Source organism: Ursus maritimus, unplaced genomic scaffold (genome assembly GCF_017311325.1).
Source record: "Ursus maritimus isolate PB19 unplaced genomic scaffold, ASM1731132v1 scaffold_15, whole genome shotgun sequence".
Classification (NCBI taxonomy): domain Eukaryota; kingdom Metazoa; phylum Chordata; class Mammalia; order Carnivora; family Ursidae; genus Ursus; species Ursus maritimus.
Window position 1 is genome coordinate 1,687,332 of NW_024423897.1, and position 20,352 is coordinate 1,707,683.

Consider the following 20,352-nt stretch of genomic DNA (forward strand, 5'->3'; position numbering starts at 1 on the left):
TCCAAAATGCTTTTTCCTATTCTTTTTTCTTTTTTAATTTTTGCCAGTCCTATAACATACTTCTGAAAATACAGATTAATATTATTTTAAACCCGATAAGACAGTGGGGGGGTCACCTATTTTAGAGAATAAACTTTCTGTGCACAGGTCTTCTCTGCCCAGCTCTAGAACAACTAAGTGTTAGTCTGAGATATATGTTTCAAACTTTTTCTTACAGAGAAGTAGAAAGAGTATTCTAACCCCCCACATACTCAGCAGCCTACTTCAATAATTAGCAACTCATGGCTAAGCTTGTTTCATTAATGGATCCATCCCTGTGCCAGGATAGGTTACTTTGACGCAAACCTAGGGTCCCATATAATTCCATCTGTAAATATTAAAACGAATTGTTAAAAGTTTCAACAAAACTAATTATTACAAACTCTACTCTCAAGCGCCAGTCCTTTCTAAGACCGCATATGAATCTTACCTTTGCCTCATTAATGGGATATTAATGCAATTAGCAGCAGCTACGGCCGCAAAGGGAACAAAACGTCCTATGAGCGGTGAGACATGCTGCAGAAAGAAAAATCCCAAGAAGGTTATCTTACTTCGCCCGTATGACTGAATGCAAATAATTATTTCTCCTTGAAAACTGCTAAAAACACAGAGTCTTACTGGTACGGAAACTGAGGCCAGGAGTACTCTGAGAACTCGTTTCCTGGTGGTGGTTGTCAGTTTCCAGCACGGGCGCACTGGGACAAGACATTGGCCAGACTGGCCCGGCTGATGGACTGGGGGGCTCTGGAGTCGCGGGGTCTGGAGTTCAGGCAGGGCGTCTCCGCCTCTCCAGAGCTGTGGGTGTGGGCACACTCCTCGGCACATAGCCTCTAGCGGCCAGTTAGGGTTGGGGAGCACTGAGCATGTCAGACGCGGTGCCAGGGACAGGCCAGGGGCCTGGCAGAGGTTGCTGGTGACAGCCCTTCCGAAACTCACTGGAAGACCCAACCAACGGAGGCGGGCGAAGATAATGATGGTAATAAGAAAGCCCCAGGACTTGAACTATTTTGAGAAATAATGGAGAGACTTGGAGCCAGGCGGGTGAGAACAAATTAGTAAGCCTTACTAGGGAAATAAAAATCCAAGTACCTTGGTTAATGCGTTGAGTCCTAGAGCTGTTGCTACGGCACCAGTTGTCGCGGAAACGTAAGCTGTTCCCAATTCACTGAAAAGAAAGAACAGTGCGTGAAAAACGAGTGGCTGTCAGGAAACCTGGGTTCGACATTTTTTGAGGAAATGAGGGGACAATGTGAAAGAGTGATTAAGAAGGGAGAGCCCACAAAACGCCACTCATTATCACTCTACAAACAGACAAACGCAGACTGGAAGCAAGCAGTCCTTGGAAGAGTGGCCTTCCTTGCAGACAAGCCGGCCACCAACTATAGCAGCGGCTGTAGGGAGTAGGTATTGGGGGTACTGAGGGGCTGTGAGCGTGCAGGGAACAGCATCTTGGCCTAAGAGTGGGCAGCATATGGCGTAAATAAAAAGTACTTCTCAAAATGTAAATACACATACTGGAAGTAAAACTGCCATGTTGCTGTTCTTAAAATTATAACTTATTGTATCGAAATACTAAAAGTCCCATCTGCAACAGGCAGTTAAGCACAGCTGTTTTCTCTTATTTTATTTTTTTTAAAGATTTTATTTATTTATTTGACAGAGAGAGAGACAGCCAGCGAGAGAGGGAACACAAGCAGGGGGAGTGGGAGAGGAAGAAGCAGGCTCATAGCGGAGGAGCCCGATGTGGGGCTTGATCCCAGGGATCCAGGATCACGCCCTGGGCCGAAGGCAGATGCTTAACGACTGAGCCACCCAGGCGCCCCGTGTTTTCTCTTATTTTAAATAAAGTTTTAGGGGTGCCTGGGTGGCTTAGACAGTTAAGCGTCTGACTTTTGATTTTGGCTCAGGTCATTATCTCAGGGTCGTGAGATCGAGCCCCGTGGTGGGCTCTGTGCTGGGCATGGAGTCTGCTTAAGGTTCTCTATCCCTCTCCCTCTGTCTACCCCCTGCCTTGTGTGCTTTCTCTCTAAAAAAAAAAATAATAATAATAATGATAATAAATAAAAATAAATAAGTTTTACTTTATAGGGCTGGAAGAAATGAAGGTGTGATAAACACTGCTGGTGGCAGACTTCCACAGCCTTCATTCCATGTGGGGACAAGAGAAGACTATGAACTGTCAGAAGCCGTTTAAACTGACAAAAAAGAAAACACTTTGAAGTATTCTCCAAGTTTGAACTAAAAGTTTTGGTTCACTAATCACTTTAGCCTGCCCAGTTTCTTACAGGAGGCACCATTTTAAACCTATTCACCTTCCGTTTGGCTCTACAGGCGGCTTAAAGACAGATCCTAAATAAACGTCCCCTTGGTTCCTGCAGAGATCACAGTCTTGACGCCGCTACTTTTGATGTTGTTATTAGGCCACAGGCTCAGGGTAGATGGGCGCACAGCCTGTCGTCTGCCACGGGCCGGCCCTGAACTGCCTGCCTTGTGTTCCGCAGGGGGAGCCTGAGGGTGTGGGGGACAAATCTACCTACCAGCGTCCCTAACAGCATGAGTTATGTCTGAGAAGGGAGGCTGGACAAGACGGGCATCTGGGTGGGAAGGAAGCAGAAGAAACGCTACTGGAAAATATGCCCCATGATATTCTGAACGTCAACCATTTCTACGCCACTGAACCGAATGCACACTGGGGAAGGACAGAGAATGATGAACTCTAACGGTCTTACTTTACAGTGAGGGGAGCGTCTCCACTTCTGTTGGTGTAATTGACCACGGCGTTGAAGGACTGGTTGATCCACTGCCAGAAGAGCACCGCCGGTGCGGTCCTAAAACAGAGCGGTCCATCACATACCGGCCATTGCCGGAGACCTAGCCGCTGTGCAGAACAGAAAACGTCAACACCAGTAACCCCAGAGGAGACGGACTGCAGAAGGAGCACGCGAGGTCCGAGACCCTGCGCTCCGCGGCGAAGGCTTCGGACCTGTGTGGCGGGGCAGCTGGGCACCCTCTGGATCTCAGCATCTTCCTCCTTCTTTGGATACGGGTAACCCCAAGCTCAAAGGGCCACGGTGGGGATCAAGGCATCCTCCTTAAATTTGATCTTAAATCTGTAGAGAGCCTGGCGTACACCAGGCACTCAACACATGTCAGGCCCCCTCTCTTAGGCAGAGAAGCAAGCTGTGTGCGGGGGAGCAGCCCTGATCCCCCTAACGGCTCGTGCAAAAGCCTCAACGTCTGCGCCTACGGCTCATCTGCACGCACATCTGCGTCTTACGAGTTGACTAGAAAGAGAATTTGCTTAGAGACTTTTTAATTGTCTTTCTCCATCTCATTTCCTTTTGGGTGTTGAGAGTTAGGGAAAAATTCAGTCTCCTTTGAACAACAAAGAGAATACTATTTATTTAGCACCAGGAAAAGTTAAAACAACCCCCTAGACAGTTGCGACATTTATACAAAATGGAACTCAACGTGAAATGACATTTATTTCAATAAAACTATTTATATACCAAAATGTACGTTAAGCTTCTGCAATATAAAATGAACTGTTGTGATGTTTCCATAACTTACCTGTAAAATGTCATCATACAACCTGTGATGGTCATGTTCATTGGAACCTGAGCTGACATTCTTCCTATCAAAATCATCTTCTCACCCGTGTCGGGATGAAAAGCTGAATCATAGACGTACTTTGCTCTCCATAATTCATTTTCCGTAAGACCTGGAGGAATGATTCCTTGCCTAGGGAAACAAGAAATAACAAGGGAACCGTTCATTTCCAATATCTCACCAGTGCTCTTAGAGACATGTAGCTAGAAAGTTTTTAAGTTTACCCTTACCTCAAACAACTGTGCCTGCAGTGGAATTTTAGTACAAGAGACGGTAAACACAATGAACATTTCAAACCCACATATCGCAAATGGTCTGTAATTTTGAAAAACAAAAACTTATCTTGTATCTTAAAGTATTCAACTTTGAAATATTCCTTGTTTTAAATGACATATTTAAAAATGTATTTTGAACTTTGCAAACTCTATATTTTCAACCAATTAGACAAAAGCTGTGGCAATCAAGAACATTAATTCATTTTTATACCGACGGTTTGAAACCCTGGATTAGAAAGGCTCATTATTTTACCTGATCAAAGAAACACAGGTTCATGGCTAAATTTAGAAAATACAGACATTCATCAGTGCAATTAAAACCACTCAAGCCTCTGAGTGCCCATTTCCACTGATGCTGTTTTGCGAAGACACGGCCCGGGTCTCGCAGGATCTGTATTCGCCACTTAGGGTCCCTATTACCGCCACCCTGTTGTTTTATGACCCTTTTAAAATGAATACTATTTTGTAAATGCTTTTCTGTATCTTTAGAACTTCTTCTCTATCACCTATACTGGGTTAAATAGTGTTCCCCCAAATTCATATCCACCCAGAACCTCAGAACCTTATTTGGAATCAAGGTCTTCGTGGATGTAATGGTTAAAATGAGGTCATGCTGATGAGGGGGGCCCTAAATCCAATGACGGGAGCCCTTACAAGGCAGCCACACGCAGACAAAGAAGGCCCTGTGACGACAGAGACAGAGGCGGAGATTGGAATAATGTCGCTCCAAGTCAGGGAGCGTCAGGGAACGCCTCGGGCCACCAGAAGCTGGAAGGGAGGAGGAAAGGTTCTCCCGAGAGCCTTCAGAGAGAGGTGGCCCTCCCAACACCCTGGTTTCGGACTTTAGCCTCCAGAACAGTAAAATAACACTTTCCGTTGTTTGAAGCCACTCAGCTGGTGGTAATTAGTTACAGCCGCCTTAGGAAATGGAACTAACACATCATCCTTTTAAATGCTCCAATCTTCCACCGGCGATTATGAGATAGTAGATTATCCCGATCCCTATTACTGGGCACTTTAATTGCCACTAATCTTTTCATTTGTAAAGGATGAGGACGTCAATCTCCTTACAAATAAATCTTTCCCTGCATCCAAGATTAATCAGAAACAAACGAGTACATTGGCTGAGACAAAAGTTATGTAAAATACTGAGGCTGTTAATGCACCTTTTGTCCTTTTTCTCTACTTGAGTACGTCTGTCGATCAGCAGCGGCATCCCCACTGTTTAAGCGGCTCCCATGTAAACGTGACCCGCTGTGGGTGACTCTTGTTAGCCGTGTCATCTGTGCCCCTGAACATTTTTATCTGGATGTAGTCAGGCAGGAACAGACGAAGTCTTTGCCTAGAAAGGCCTGACCTGCTTGAGGGTTATACAAATATTCGCCTCTACGTCTTGCACTTTCGTAACAGGTTTTTTTTTTAATTGTCACTGAGGTTTTTAACTCATTTGGAATTTATCTTAAGATATGAAAATGTGAAACTTGCTTACCTTGACTTCCCCACTGGCGGCTCCGCTACCCTAACACCAAGATTTAAATGCCATAGCCCCCATCATCAGTTGAGATTCTTTGAACGCTGGGCTTGGTTTTGGGGATTTCTAGAGAGTTCCTACTATCTTCAGCTTGTGGGGCCGATGCCCACCTCCAAATGACAATCCATTCTGTGCCTGGTAGAACAGCAGTCCCTCCTCTCTCAAAAGTGACTGAGTTATGCTCATTACTTTTTCGGACAATGCTTAGAATTATTCTGTCAATTTTATAGGTGAGCACAATTATATTTGGACCAGAACTGTATTGATTTAGAGAGAATCGACACTTCTACTGTACTAAGACTTTCCATCCAGACTTACTGCACGTTTCTCCAGTTATCAAATGCTCCTTTTAATGAGTGGGCTTGGAACTGCTTCACATTTCCGGGTAAGTGTATTCCCAGATATTTTATTTATATCTATCTATCTATCTGACGAATGATATTAAAATAATATTGTCTAATTGGTTATTGCTGGTGTATGGGAAACTGCTGACTTTTTTGTGTAGCCCACTTGTCATATTCTCTTTGTTCCATTGTTTTTTTAGTTGATTGGTGAGAAAAATCATTTGCAAAAAAAAAAAGAAGGAGAAAGAAATTGTCACATTTTTAATATTTGTACATCTTCTTTCTTTTCTTTTTTTTTTACGTCTATTTATTTAAGCAATCTCTACACTCAACATGCAGCTCAAACTCAGGACCCCAAGTTCCACCAGTATGTCAGTCAGGCACCCCTCTTATTTCTTTTTAAAGGTTTTATTTATTCATTTGAGAGGAAGACAGAGAGAGCACAAGCAGGGGGAGAGGCAGAGGGAGAGGGAGAAGCAGACTCCCTGCTGAGGTGGGAGCCAGACGTGGGGCTCGGTCCCAGGACCCGAAGATCATGACCTGAGCCCAAGGCAGACACTTAACCATCTGAGCCACCCAGGCGCCCCTCCTCTTATTTCTTTTTTATGTCTTACTGAATTGGTTAGGGCTTCCAGAACAATACCACACAACAGTGAGGATAAAGGTATCCCTGGACTTGCTCCTGACTTTAAAGAGAATGACTTGTAGAGCAAGGTTTTTAGAGGAGTGTTCTTAGATGTTATAAGGTTTACGGGAAAGAAAAAAGGCCCATGTTCAAGTTAGGGAAAACGGACTACTAACGGCTTTCTTTATTCTGATACTTCTTGGAATTTTTCAGAAGTCGACAGGATGTAGGGGTGCCTGTCTGGCTCAGTAAGTGAGACATGCAACTCTTGATCTCAGGGTTGTAAGTTCGAGCCCCGTGTTGGGTATGGAGATTACTTAAAAATAAAATCTTAAGAAAAAACAAAAGAATGGGCTATAAACTTTTCCAAATTTTGACTATGAAAGCCACCTTCTCTCTTCTTTCTTTCCCCCTTCCCCCCTTCCTTCCTATCTTCCTATCTTTCTCTTTCTGCCTTTCTTTTTATCTTTCTCTCTCTCTCCCTCTGGTGTTGGGGGGAAATATTTCACAGGATTGCTCTTCTAAGGAACTGTCTGGGGAGTTCAGCTCTACTGTTTCATTACTTAGTGTGATGCTGGCTGCTAACGTGGGTGTGTATTCTTTACCATATTAAAGAAATACAGTACATTATTCCTAGCTGATTAATTATTTTCTGAGAAACACATGGATAATTTAACCTTCTTTCGGGCATCTATCAAGATGTGCCTTTCCTGCTTTGATGTGACAAATTACACTGATAGATGTCCTAAAATAAATCAACTTTTTATTCCTGGAATAAATCCTGCTTGTTCATACTTTAATGAAAGTCTGGATTTGATGTGCTGGTATTTTATTTTGGATTTTTATGTTATTAATTTGCAAGATGGATCACTGTATTCTTTCAGTGTACTTCTGTCATTTATAGTATCAGTGTTGCAAATGAATTGGGAAGCGTCTCCTTTTTCAAAAAATTAAATCAGCTTTACGGATGCAATAAAAGTTACCCATTTTAAGCGTACGATCTGATGTGCTTTGGAAAAGGTACAGTGTTGCAGCCACCTCCAGAATCATGGTATGGAATATTTTCGTCTCCCCCAAAGTTCCTGCAGGATCCTCTGGAGTCATTCCCCCATTTCTTGGCAACCCCCAATCTGCTCCCACCTTTACGCCTGTACCGGGAACTGACAAAGTATAGCCCGTGGCCTGTTTCTTTCTTTTTTTTTTTTTTTTTAAGATTTTATTTATTTATTTGACAGAGATAGAGACAGCCAGCGAGAGAGGGAACAAAAGCAAGGGGAGTGGGAGAGGAAGAAGCAGGCTCCCAGTGGAGGAGCCTGATGTGGGGCTCGATCCCATAACGCCGGGATCACGCCCTGAGCAGAAGGCAGAGGCTTAACCGCTGTGCCACCCAGGAGCCCCCCCGTGGCCTGTTTCTGAATGGCTTGTGCACTAGGAATGGTTTTTACGTTTTTAGGGGGTTGTAAAACAAGCAGGAACAACAAGAAGAATATGCAGGAGAGAACGTATGGCCTGCAAAGCTGAAAATATTTGCCGTCTGGTCCTCTGTGGGAAAAGTGTGCCCACCTCTGCTCTTCCCCACTGGAAGAGTGTGTCGGGTTTACCTTCCACGTCTTTGTCCCTCCTTTTTCATTGAGCCAGCTCTGTCATTAGTGCCTCCCACTGCCCCGTCTCGCTCCTACAGTGTTAGCTTCTTTGCAGTGTTTTTATGTCTTCTCTTCAACTCCTCTAGCTGTCTTTTCCTCTGCACCTCTCCCTTTTAGGGCTACTGCTCCAGATTCATAGGACATTTACTTTCCTGAATTCCTGACACGTGCTTCTGCTCTCTCTCTGCTTGTCCTTCAGTACTTTCGCGTAAGGTTCTAAGATGTTCTGTTCCTCGGCTCTTCTCTCTTGATGCGCTGGCACATGCTAACATCTGGCCAGCCTCAGTGTTTGGCGATTAACTTTACAGACTGCCCTTGGTTCCTTCCCTAACCACCCACGAGACCGTCAAATCCCCGCCTGTGTGCGCTGCTCCCAGCATGCTTGGAGCGTCCACTGCTCCAAGTCTCAGCTTCTGGCTGACTCCCCCCTAGAGCAGGAGTCTGTAAACTCCTGTCTGTGGCCTGTCTGCCTCACTAGCTAAGAGTGCCTTTTAATTTTTTAAAAGGATTGTTTTAAAAAAAATAAAAAGTAAAAAAAAACCCCAAAAAACAAAAACAAAAAACTAAGCAAACTCTGGGGCAGAAACCCTCTGTGGCCCACAAAGCCTGAAATATTTCTTATGTGCTCTTTTACGGAGATGGTTGTGACCACCGCCTCCTTAGAGCAGCTCCTCCCCGACGGCATGACTGGCTCTTCGAACTGATGAACTACAGCCCAAACCTACAAACTGCCGCCAGCATCCTTCCACCTGAGCTCCTGCCTGCGAGGTTCATTCCTTGACACTTTATTTCAGAAGCAACCAACCTACTCTAATTCTCGACAATTTGCTTTCTGCACGATGCTGTCTGCACCCGGAGACAGAAGATGCACGGGGGCTACAGATACAGGGATGTGCTGGAGAGGAGGCAGAGCGCTGGGAAAGGGGACCTCACAGATCGGTACCTAGGAGTCGGAGGGACAGCTCTTATTTTCAGGTCACTGTGAACACCGGATATCTGCATTAAGGCTCAGCCTCAGGGGGTAAAGCACGTCTGTCTTCCTACTTCCTCTTTTTTTTGGTAAAGAGGATTCCATTGCAAAAAAGAGAAAAGTTGTAAAATGACTAAGTGAAGGTGTCAAGGCAGTGGGCTAACATGATGACCTATTACAGTATTAATCAAAAAGCATGATCATTAATGTTACCTGTAATCATGCACTACTTTTCTTGCATTCTCTAGTTGTTCGTTGGTTAACAGGATATTCCTGGGATCTGTTACAGTGAAGAAATGACTAGCTCGTCCAACAAAAGTGCTTTGATCCCATCGAGGTTCCTTGATGTTAATGTTCGGTGGAAGTTCTCCAGACATCGTCCTGGACTCTAGAGGGTCAAAAAGACAAGTCGAGTTAAGATTTACGATGTTGCTACACATTTTGGAAACTCTATAGTCACATTAATTTCCAGGTAAAGATTTATGTACATTCCTCTTTAGAAAAATAACTTTGCTATAAATGGCAGAAAGACCATCTAAATCCAAAGCTTACTTTATCCATAAATCCCAACTGATCTTAACCAAATTTCAATAATTTCCCACATATTTCTCCTTACAGATACACAGTATTTCATCATTCCTTAACTTTCGGAAGCCTAGAAATACTCTAGAAAAAGTAGAAATAGAAAAAGTTAAAAATAACATCAGCAGTAACAGGGTCTGAAGTTTGAAACCCCTTTTCTGGGTGCAACAGCCAACACCATACGACTACACCACTCCGCTCTACTAAATTTGTTATTTCTAGCGGTAGAAGTGACTAATTATGCACAAAAGGGCTACGTGCTAAAAATTCTACAACTAGAAAAAGACTCAGATTCAGTCAGCCTTGTTCAGCGTATACACCACCCAGTCAAAAATGCAGAGTAATGTTCCTCGATCTAACAGGGACACGGTGGGAAAAACACATTCGGACAAGCCCATGAATACAAGTAACACTGTGGCGTATCGTTTCCCTCCCATGATACCTATTTTATGGCTAAGAACCATTACTATTTTCCCAAAAGTAACTAATTTCTTTCTCTGAGTGATATACACTTATTTTTAGAACTGCACTGTCTTACTGTAATGCATACTTACGATAGTGTTCTGAATAATATAAGCTTACTGTAGAAAATACAGAATAAAGAAACAAAATTTCTGATAAGTTAGCCACACTGAGATAACCATCATGTTTTGGTAATTCCTTGCAGACATTTTTTATACATATCATATGAATAAAAAACTAAGGTTGATGTCATACTCTGTATTTTCATTTTGTTTTTTAATTTTTTTTGCGCTTACTTCATGAGCATTCTACATGGCACTAAATATTCATTTTTCGTTTATAACACCTCTAGTGTTTAAATTATTTTCAGTTTTTCACCATGATAAAGAACGTATCCTTGTCTACGATCTTTTCCCTCAAAGCTGTATGAAGTATAAATGCCTGCACCTGGCATCTTAAGGTACCTAAGAACTTGAGAAGCGCTAAAAAATAACTTAGTGAAAAATGACCTGGAAAAGAAAGCTGCTCTTCGAACTGGTATTAGAAATGTAGGGGAGGGCAACAGGAATAACAAAGCAGTCGTTTGAAGCCTCCTTAGCTATTTGACCCTTCGGTCTGCTAATGTCACAGACAGATCTAGTCTAAGGAGAGCACCAGCTTTGAGGGAAGAGATTGCGTAGGCCTAGCATGAGGCCAGGCACGGGACAGTGGCGCTCCGGCCCCGGCCCTCCAGCAGTCTGGGCACCAGGCCGTACGTGCCGCTGGAGCCGTTTCCTTCCCGGCGTTTCTCTGCGCTGCCTCTGCCGCCCCTCAGGCCTGAGCAATCACCGTGTTCCCCAGTGGATAGCTGACATGGACTGTTCTCATATAACTGAGTACCAAGTCATCTTTCTTCCCTTCAATAGAACCCTCACCATCACTACTTGTCCTTTACCCCTAACATGCATCCTCCCCAAAAATAACACGTTGCTTTCATAGAATTCTAGTTCTTAATAACAAACCATCTCCAACTCGTGAAATAGAAAGCAGCATTTAGGTCAAGTTGCCACAAACATGATCTGGGTTTAAAACGTGGTCACTTTATAAAATCAAAACGTCCTAATTGCGTGAGAGCTGGACAGGATCTCTAAAAAAGACCCACCATGTTTAACCGCTCCATACAGATGAGGAAACAGGCCCGGGGTCGGGGGGCAGATACCCCGCCCAGGTTGTGTGACTGGTGCTGGTGGCAGAAGAAAAGCCGCAGGACCAGAGCAGGACTGCACTCCTGGGCACCGGTCTGCCAGCCCCCTCTCTCTACTTTACCACTCCCTGTTAGCTAGGCTCCCCTCAAAGTACGCCAACTAGCGCCTGCGCAGAACTGTTCTCTGAGGCCCTCCTCCTTGCTCCAAATGCAAACGTTTCTACTGATGCTGTGAAGTTCTGCCCTACAAGGACCCTGTGGGACTCTGGACCAAGTGAGCAAGAAGGCTGTGGAGGCCTGGCAAAGTCTCTAACAGGCAAAGACAAAGGAGAGAGATGGGGAAAGGCATCTCAACATGTTTGGTCTGGGGACTGGGCTAGATGCCTGCCTAAGAGTGCCAGCCCCACTCTGAGCCGTGGCGGAACGTTCTACCTCAGCTCTCACGACGCTGTGCTCTGGGAATACTACACACATTTTACGGAAGAGGAAGGTGCGAACCGGAAGTGTTGCTCCCAGCTGACCCTTATCTACCTGGCCAAAGAGGAAGGAGGCGGGTCTTCACACTCCCGGCCAAGCCCACCCAAGCCGACACTGAGAGCATACAGTGATGGGCCTTAAATGGGACTCGTGCTAGGCAGAATAATGCCCCTTCCCAAGATGTGCACATCCTATCCCCGCACACTGCAAGTATGTTACCTTCTGTGGCAAAGGGACTTTGCTGGTGTGATTAAGGATCTCGAGACTGGGAAACCACTCTGGCTTATTCAGGGGGGCCTGATGTAATCACAAGAGCCCCTGCAAGAGAAAGAGGGAGGCAGGAGAGGCAGAGTCCAAGGGACAGAAGTGAGACACGCAGAGACTGGGGTGATGTGGGGCGGTGAGCCAAGGAGGGCCTGCAGCTTCTGGAAGCTGGAAAAGGCAAAGAGCCTCCAAAAGTCACACAGACTCATTTTAGACTTCCAACCTCCAAAACTGTAAGATAACGTGCTATTTTACAACTGCTAACTTTGTGGTTATTTGTCACAGCAGCGATAGGAAACTAAAACAGCACTATTTCCCCTAATTGGAAAGGATTTCAAGTAACACTATAACCTGGCATAAGAAATACCAACTAGCCTCGATAAGCTGTCTCTGCCCCTACGAATTTCAAAAACACAAAGCCTAATCAGGAATGCCATATTAACATTCTTACAAAGACAGCTGACCTCAAGCCAGGTAAAATTTTAATTATTAACTGTGACTCCCATGTTTCAATTAGACAAGCCTTTTCATGCATGAACCTTCAAGCACACTTCACTTTCTCTACTCTAAATAAATCAACCAGTTTCTATAATCAGGAGTCCTACTTTCATTTTTTTTTTTTCTTTTTAAAAATCTGTGTCCTATTCCACATTAAACAGCGGGGCCTCCCGTCCACCCCCAGCCCCAGGCCCTCTGATTGCAGACCAAGCAGCAGCTCTTTGCGCACTGAGTCAGAGTGCTGGGGGAGGGGGCCCTGAGGCGCTGCTGGGGACCTCTCTTCCCATCAGCATCACAGGCATGCTGCATTTTGTACCTGGAGCTGGTGAAGAGAGGAGGCTGCGGCTCACCTGGGCCTCTGACCCTGCAGCTACCTCCAAGGCGAATGTGCCCACATTGCCTTTGCCACCACGTTGGGGGGGTTCCCTGGGGCACGCCCCCTTTCCATCAGCTGGCTGGGCCGTGGCCCTGACTACTTGGTCAAACCACCGTGTCCTGGGCGTCCACTGGCTGGTGGGCAGCACTGGTCCCTGCATACTGGGGACAGCTGTTCGGGTCAGAGGGTTGGGGGTACCAAAGCCAACTTGGGCACCTTTGTGGGGAGGAAGCCAAGTCCCCAGGGACGGGAGAGGAAGGAACCGGTTTGGTTTGCTTGCAGTCTGGTTCAGCCATAAAGTGCACAGCCATCTGGAGGTTTGCGGTTCCTGGGCTCGCTCTTCACCCCGCCCAGGGTGAACCTGGTCAAAGATCAGACACCTTTATAGAGAGCTGTTCCCAAACACGGCTGAGCACAAGGTTCTGGCAGTTTTATGACAGGTACTCATCACCTAGGAATTTCTGCAGAGAACACTGGATAAAGCCATTATGTTGTACAACTTTATGATGATACTGGGGACGGCAGGAATGATCGAGAAGCCAAAATGGTTCAAAAGAAAGTTTCAGAGAGGGGCACCTAGGTGGCTCACTCATTTAAGCATCCGACTCTTGATTTTGGCTGTCATGATCTCAGGGTTGTGAAATCGAGCCCCATGTTGGGCTCCGTGCTAGGCATGGAATCTGTTTAAGATTCTCTCTCTCCCTTCCCCTCTGCCGCTGCCCTCACTCTTGCTCGCTTCCTCTCTCTCTCAAAAAAAAAAAAAAAAAGTTTCAGTGAACAACATATATATCTTTGGATTATAGAAGTAGCATGGATAAGGAAAAATGCCATACCTTCAAGGGACAGATGGCACAGGATGCCAAAGAACGTGGTCAAGACTGTGTGAGTTGACCGGCTTTATCACACCGGAAGCAAGTGAAGGCTGCCGCGTCGAGAATCAGAAGCCATCTGTGGGGAGGCTACTCCCCGTGCGTGTCTACCCGAGGCTTGGACAGTTACGCGCAACGGCTGAAACATCTTCGGAAATTCGGAGAGGCCATGAAGAGAGAGGCAGGAGGGGTGGCCCATCACAGCCGCAGGGGAACTAAGCGACGAGCTTCCCCCGCAGCAACTTCCCAGCCACTGACCAGCGGGTTTGATAACTGCAGATAACTGGTCAACAGCAAAATGCTACGGTTTACACCACGTCATCCTGGCACATTTCTGATGTTCGATGGATTCAGCTTTCATGATCTGAACTGAAGGAATAGGGGGTGCTGAGGAGGGACAGAGGCTGTAAGGGTCCAGAACAGAGACATGACAGGGAAATGGCTGGTGAAGGGGACCTCCTTGTATGCTTAAATAGCTGTAAGGAGCTTCCTGAAGTTTCACCAACTGAGGTGTTAATTATGACTTAATCTTTTCCATGAGGAATTTCAAAGAAAAATTTGTATTTTAGAGGTATTAAAATATCTTTTTGTAGGAGAAAAAAAATAGTGAGCTTTTAAAAAGTTTTCTGTGGTTGACGGACATCATTTTGCTATCAGAAGAAAGCCAAGGCTTTATCACGTAAAGACAAACTCACTTGCGATGAATTCGGGATGTGACTACCTGGGACCGTTAATTATTAGAGAGTTAGACTGCATTTAAATGAGTCACTTCTAAAGAGATTATTTTACATATTATATTGATTCATTACTTGACCCCAGAAAGGGGACAGAAATAATTGCTTCGGAGGAAAATAACTTAAAATTCAACCTCTTAGCTAAGGTTTTAGATAAATATAGTCTCAGAGAGCCTTGTCAAAATAAATTTCTCAGTCTTTTTATTCATTCATTCACAAACAAAATTACTTTATGCATTCACTACCGACTGAAGGCCTCTCTTGTACCCAACACTGGCTTGATCCTGGGTTGGAAAGACCCAACACACAGTGAACAGTAAGTTGAAAAACAAACATATTTTAATGAATGCAGCCCAAATTTCCCCCAAAAAACTCGTAGACATGCTTCACACATAGAGCTTACTGCGTATGGACATGACTCAGACGTGCTCATGAAGTCTTGTACTGAGTTATCAGATCACTAATCTTGCTGAATGACTCTGGTTTCCAAATCTATACACTTTTCAAAATAACCATGATTTCAATGGAGTAAGCCTGCTCTGAAATCCATAATAACCAAGTCACAGAGTTTATAAGCTCTTTTTTTTAAGATTTATTTTTAGGGGCACCCGGGTGGCTCAGCTGGTCGGCTCTGGTCATGGTCCCGGGGTCCTGGTTTCGAGCCCCGAGTCAGGCTCCCTGCTCAGCAGGGAGTCTGCTCCTCCCTCTCCGTCTGCCTGCTGCTCCTCCTGCTCCTTCTCTCTCCAAAAATAAATCTTTTTAAAAAAAAGATTTTATTTATTTATTTGAGAAAGAGAGACATAGCAGGCACGTGGGGGGAGTGGCAAAGGGAGAGATACTCCTAAGCAGACTCCATGCTGAGTGCAGAGCCAAACTCGGGGCTCGACCTCACGACCCTGAGATCATGACCTGAACTGAAACCATGAGTTGGACGCTAAACCAACGGCACCACCCATGTACTCCGAGTTTATAAACTTTTAAAGCCCAAATGAGTGCCGTGACAAAGACCTTCTCCTCATAACACAGTAATACATTACCGATTATAGGCCTACTGCAATGCTCATGAACGCCATCTTTCCCCAAATCATCATTTAAACTACACCACAATCTTTATGAACAATTCTGGGAGGGCATTTCTGCCTTCCTTGTAGGTTAGATGTCACACAGTCAGCGCACAGCTACGCAAGGGTGAAGACCACCCCCTCGATCCTCGGCCCAGGACCACCTCCCACCACATATAAGCCTCAGGGCTGCTGAAGTCTGCACCGATGAGACTATGGTGATCAGTTTCGCTTCCAAATAAGTTCACGGAACGAGCTCGAGAGCTGAGCCCGAATTCCTGGCTCCAAGCTGTACCTTTCCAACTGTCCTGTGACTGGGGATCCCTGGATGGATGGAAGGAGGGAAGTGGTGAGTACTGGGTCAGGCGACTGTGTCTGTGGAGACAGCAGATCTGAGCTCACATCCCAGATCCACCAATGGCTCTGTGGCCTCGTATACGGTAGCCCACTGCTCCAAGCTCCTGGAGCTTTATCCACAAAATGAGGTTATTTATCCACGATAACCCTAACCTAAGAACCATGTGTTCTTAGAGCTCTCCTTGGATTGTCATCCCATCCAAGCCTCACAGCAGTTCAGGTTCCAGGGTGGTAGCGAACTTGCTCGAGTAAGCACGGGGGCTAGAATGTGAACCTAACTTGTCTGGCTCCAGAACCCGGCTCGCTGGGGAAGCAGTTGTGACCAGGAAAGTATCTCCCTGGAGATTCGGATTCAGGCGAGCTGCGGTGGGGCCTAGCAATTAGATGTTTCAGAAGCACACCAGGGGTACCCTATGTAGGTAAGTCTGGAAAAACATAAAAATAACAAATAAATAAATAAAGACCCACTCCCCTGCCAGTTGAGGGAAGATGCTGACCCTCTTGTAGGGCCAGGACACATTTAGATGACTCCCTGGCCGTTAATGCTGATTGCTGGGCCTGGTCTTTCTGGCAGGTTCCTGTTAAGGCTAGCTCCCTGCCCTGTGGCCTGGTCCTGTGAGCACCTGCCCGGACAACCTCTGGAATCAGAACTGGACTGGACCGAATGCACTGTGGATTGGAGTCCTGACTCCGTCACTCCTTTCTAGGCATGTCCCTGGGTGAGTCATTTCACATCTCTGAGCGTCAATATTTTAACTACAAGATGGAGGAAAGAGTTGGCTCACAGAGTGGGTAGGATTAGTAAGCTGAGGTGTACGAGACAGCTTTTAAACCTTTATTAATTGTAAAATGCTAAACAAAGGCAGGGCACATGTCTAACGAGCCAGTTCCCCATGAGTGGGAGCTCCTGGCCTCACTGGCTGAAGTCCTGCCCGTAAATGCAGTTGCTGCTGGTGGTGGTGGTGGTGATGGGGTCGGGGGAGCAATGGACTGGCGCTTGGCTGCCTGAAGAAGAGGATCAGAAATGTCGAACAAGGGGCGCCTGGGTGGCACAGCGGTTGAGCGTCTGCCTTCGGCTCAGGGCGTGATCCCGGCGTTATGGGATCGAGCCCCACATCAGGCTCCTCCACTATGAGCCTGCTTCTTCCTCTCCCACTCCCCCTGCTTGTGTTCCCTCTCTCGCTGGCTGTCTCTATCCTGTCGAATAAATAAATAAAATCTTAAAAAAAAAAAAAAAAAAAAGAAATGTCGAACAAAAATCACTTTTTTTCCAAGATAAACTTTGTTTTCCAACTTTTAGCTACATGTCAAGAAAATGCTTAAACTGGCAAAAAAAATTTTCTTCCAAAATTTTGCAAGTAACAAGTTAGCAGAGAATGTGCTTTTCATCAGGGACTTACTAACAAAGACCTTTAACCTTGGCTAAAAATTAACAATGGAAATTAAATTATTAAACTGGAAACTTGCTTGTGATTGAAACAACTTTGAGAGAGGCTTGAAATAGGTAAGAAAGCCTGGTCGCCCTGGTTTGCTTAGTTAGGGCCAGGCAGGTGCAACACAGCCTTCCAACATCACTATCTGGGGGACATGACTGAGTGCCCATTATGTGCCAGACACTAGGCTTTCCCGGCATTATTAATGCCAAATCCTCATTTCAGTCCTCCAAGAAAATGTTTCTTGTTTTGAAGAGCTGCTCAGAAAAATCAAGTATCACCCCAAGATGGCAGAGCCTGGAGGTGTTGCTTCTGTCTGACTTTCTGCCACGCTTCTGACCCTTGGGAGGCCAGGGGTGATGTGGCGGCCAAGGGCAATCACCCTAACTCGAGGAGCCTAAATAGCACATTTACTAATTCATTTGGCTTTGGGTTGGTTGTGCACACACACCCCATTCCTTTCTCATGGGTGTGGCCACACAGGAGATCAAATTATAGACCAGAAAGTTGAATCCTGGGCAAAGAACTAGACTCCTTCAAAGTGAATTTCCACCCATCAATGGCTTTCTGTTGCACACTCTCCTCTATTCCAGGGGGCTTTTCTAGAATCAAGACGGCATGGAGCATTACTGCCTTCTGCCTGTCTCCCTGCCGGCATCCTCCTCACCCCCTACCTCCCAGCCCACAATGCAGATCCTACTCTTGGATTAACTTGAAAACATCCCGGTGACAATGCAATCATCGGACGTATTCCAGTCCTCAAGATCAACTTTGGGCTTGGGTTTCTTAATCGATTTCTTACGATGGGTGAAGTTCTCATCCATTTTTTTTAAAAAAATTCTATTGGTTTTTACTCAAGATGGTGGCATCAGCCTATAAAAATGTTAAAATACCACCAAACTGTGGTATTTTGGATGTATTCAGTTGAGTATTTACTACTTTAAAGAGTCAAATCAGGTTACATATAATGTCTCTGAAAACATTTGACGAAGTAATAGTTAACTAAAAACTTCGTTAACTTTGAACTTCGTATAATTACGTATAGGTATGATACTTATTCTAACTTAACAATTTTTCACATTGTAAGTCAGCCCCCCCCCTTTTTATGACGTATTGCTACTGATTTCTTACCTTTAACCTCACACAAAAGGTCTGTTCCATCCATGATTATACTCCAACTAAATACATCTGATCACTGCTTGTACAGTAGGGGGGATGTAGATGCCATATTTTATTCTAAGATACTGGAGAGCAAAAAGTTTGGATGACAGACAGGCTCTTAAGGTCACCGCTGCTCTGGCTGTCCTCTAAGCTTTCTCCCCAAGAAGTAAAGAAGGGGAAGGATGCTTCCTCCCAGTCGGCACCTCTCTATACCCATCCACATGAGATTTCATAAAACTCCTACAGAGTATTATGAGCATTCTAAATATCCGAATGACCCTGAACTATAGCCCGCCTCTGCTATACACGTTCCTCTCTGACGACTCCAACCACAGATATTGTCCCTTTCCTGAAGGCCCATGGGCTTAAAAATCTGCAAACTCCATCTAACACTGGAATTCATACTTAGAGCAATTATATGTAGGGTTAGGCTAGATAGGAATGGATAGATATTTCCTTCCCAACTGTCATTTTTGCAAGCTAGACACTGGCAGTCCTAAGGGGAGAAAGGACCTGCTGAGGTCCCAGAACTTCCTGGTAGAGCCTCCACCCATCCTCCCAAAGAGTTCCCCTCTCATCTTATATATCCTCTATGTCAAGTCTGAGTCCAGCACCATAAGAGCTGCAAACCCTCCTTATTTACTTGAATACCTATTATAATGCCTGGAAACGGGGAAGGACACTGGAAAAGGAAATCAAGAGGTGCCCAAGTCAAAATCTAGAGGGCAAGGCAGAAGAAGAGATTATAAGTTTGAGCAAAGTACAAACAAAATGCACTGGGGGTTCAGAAGGCAGTTGTCCACAAAGTAAAGTGCCTGAGCTCTGAAGTCACTGAGAAGTAGGCTTTTTCATTCAGGCACTCAGCAAATACTCATTGAGGGTCTACCTGGTACAGGCAATTGCTGGATGCAGGGAGGGATAGGTGAGCAAGACAAAAATAGGCCCTGGTCACAAGATGAGAAAAAAACGAGCAAGGAAACACAGCGAATTTCAACTGATGACAAATGCTATTTAAGAAAAATCACAGGGGTAGTCTAACAAAGAATGCGTGCGGAAGGGGGCAATTTTAGGCAACACAGTCAAGGAAAGGCATCTTTGAGCAAGTAACATTTAAGCTGAGCTTTGCCCTTGCTCTACAGACGGCCAACTGTGTGACCTTGTGCATGTTACTCAACCTCTCTGAGTACCAGCTTTCGCATCGGGATTATGAAAGCAAAACCAAGAACCTCACAGGGCTGGAAGAATGTACAAGTCAATGGACCTAAGTCACCCGCATACACACTTCAGTGGATGCCATGGCTGTCATTCTGGGAAGGTTAGAGACCTGTGACATATGGGAAAGATCAAGAGAGCACGGAGATGCAAGGTCGGTCCAGGACCACTCTCCCCCCATCTCCTTCCTACAAGACTGCGGGTTCCAGGGCAGGGGCCAGGTGGTCTCCTCTCTGACCACGGGGCCCCGCTCTGCGCCAGGAAGAGAAGCCTGGAGCTAGGAATGTGGGGGCACGGGGGTCGGTAACACCCGGTCACCAGGCAATCCCTCGCGCCCGTAGCGCGGTGGCCTATCCCCGCGGCAGCCATTTTGGGTGTCCTCACCGCGGGGAGTTTCGTCACGCGGCCGCCGGGCACAGCGTGGCAGGGCGCGTGCCGGCGTGGATGGGTGAGCCCCTTCCCATGCGGGGCGAGACGCACGCCACGACCGGGGCTCAGGGGGAACCTCAGGGGCAGTCAGGCGGCTGCAGGCGGGGAAGCTGCCAGACAGCCGGAGGGCAGGGGTCGCCAAGGTGCAGGGACCCCGGCCGGAATCCCCAGCACGGCGCGGGGGCTCCCGATCTCCCGCCCGGGCGGGGGGGGGGGGG

The 20,352-nt window shown here is 45.9% G+C and overlaps 1 protein-coding gene across 4 annotated transcripts in view; it reads right to left on the minus strand.

The window, feature by feature from the left end:
• SFXN1 (sideroflexin 1) overlaps positions 1-20,352 on the minus strand; it is a 35,904-nt gene that overhangs the window by 15,326 nt on the left and 226 nt on the right. For all 4 annotated transcript variants that reach the window (XM_040630275.1, XM_040630278.1, XM_040630276.1 and 1 more), the window contains exons 2-6: positions 9,250-9,424; positions 3,610-3,780; positions 2,769-2,867; positions 1,129-1,204; positions 470-555 (exon numbers count right to left, since the gene is read on the minus strand). In XM_040630275.1, the coding sequence (XP_040486209.1) occupies positions 470-555; positions 1,129-1,204; positions 2,769-2,867; positions 3,610-3,780; positions 9,250-9,413 (596 nt within the window). In that variant the 5' untranslated portion in view covers positions 9,414-9,424. The remainder of the gene's footprint in view (positions 1-469; positions 556-1,128; positions 1,205-2,768; positions 2,868-3,609; positions 3,781-9,249; positions 9,425-20,352) is intronic.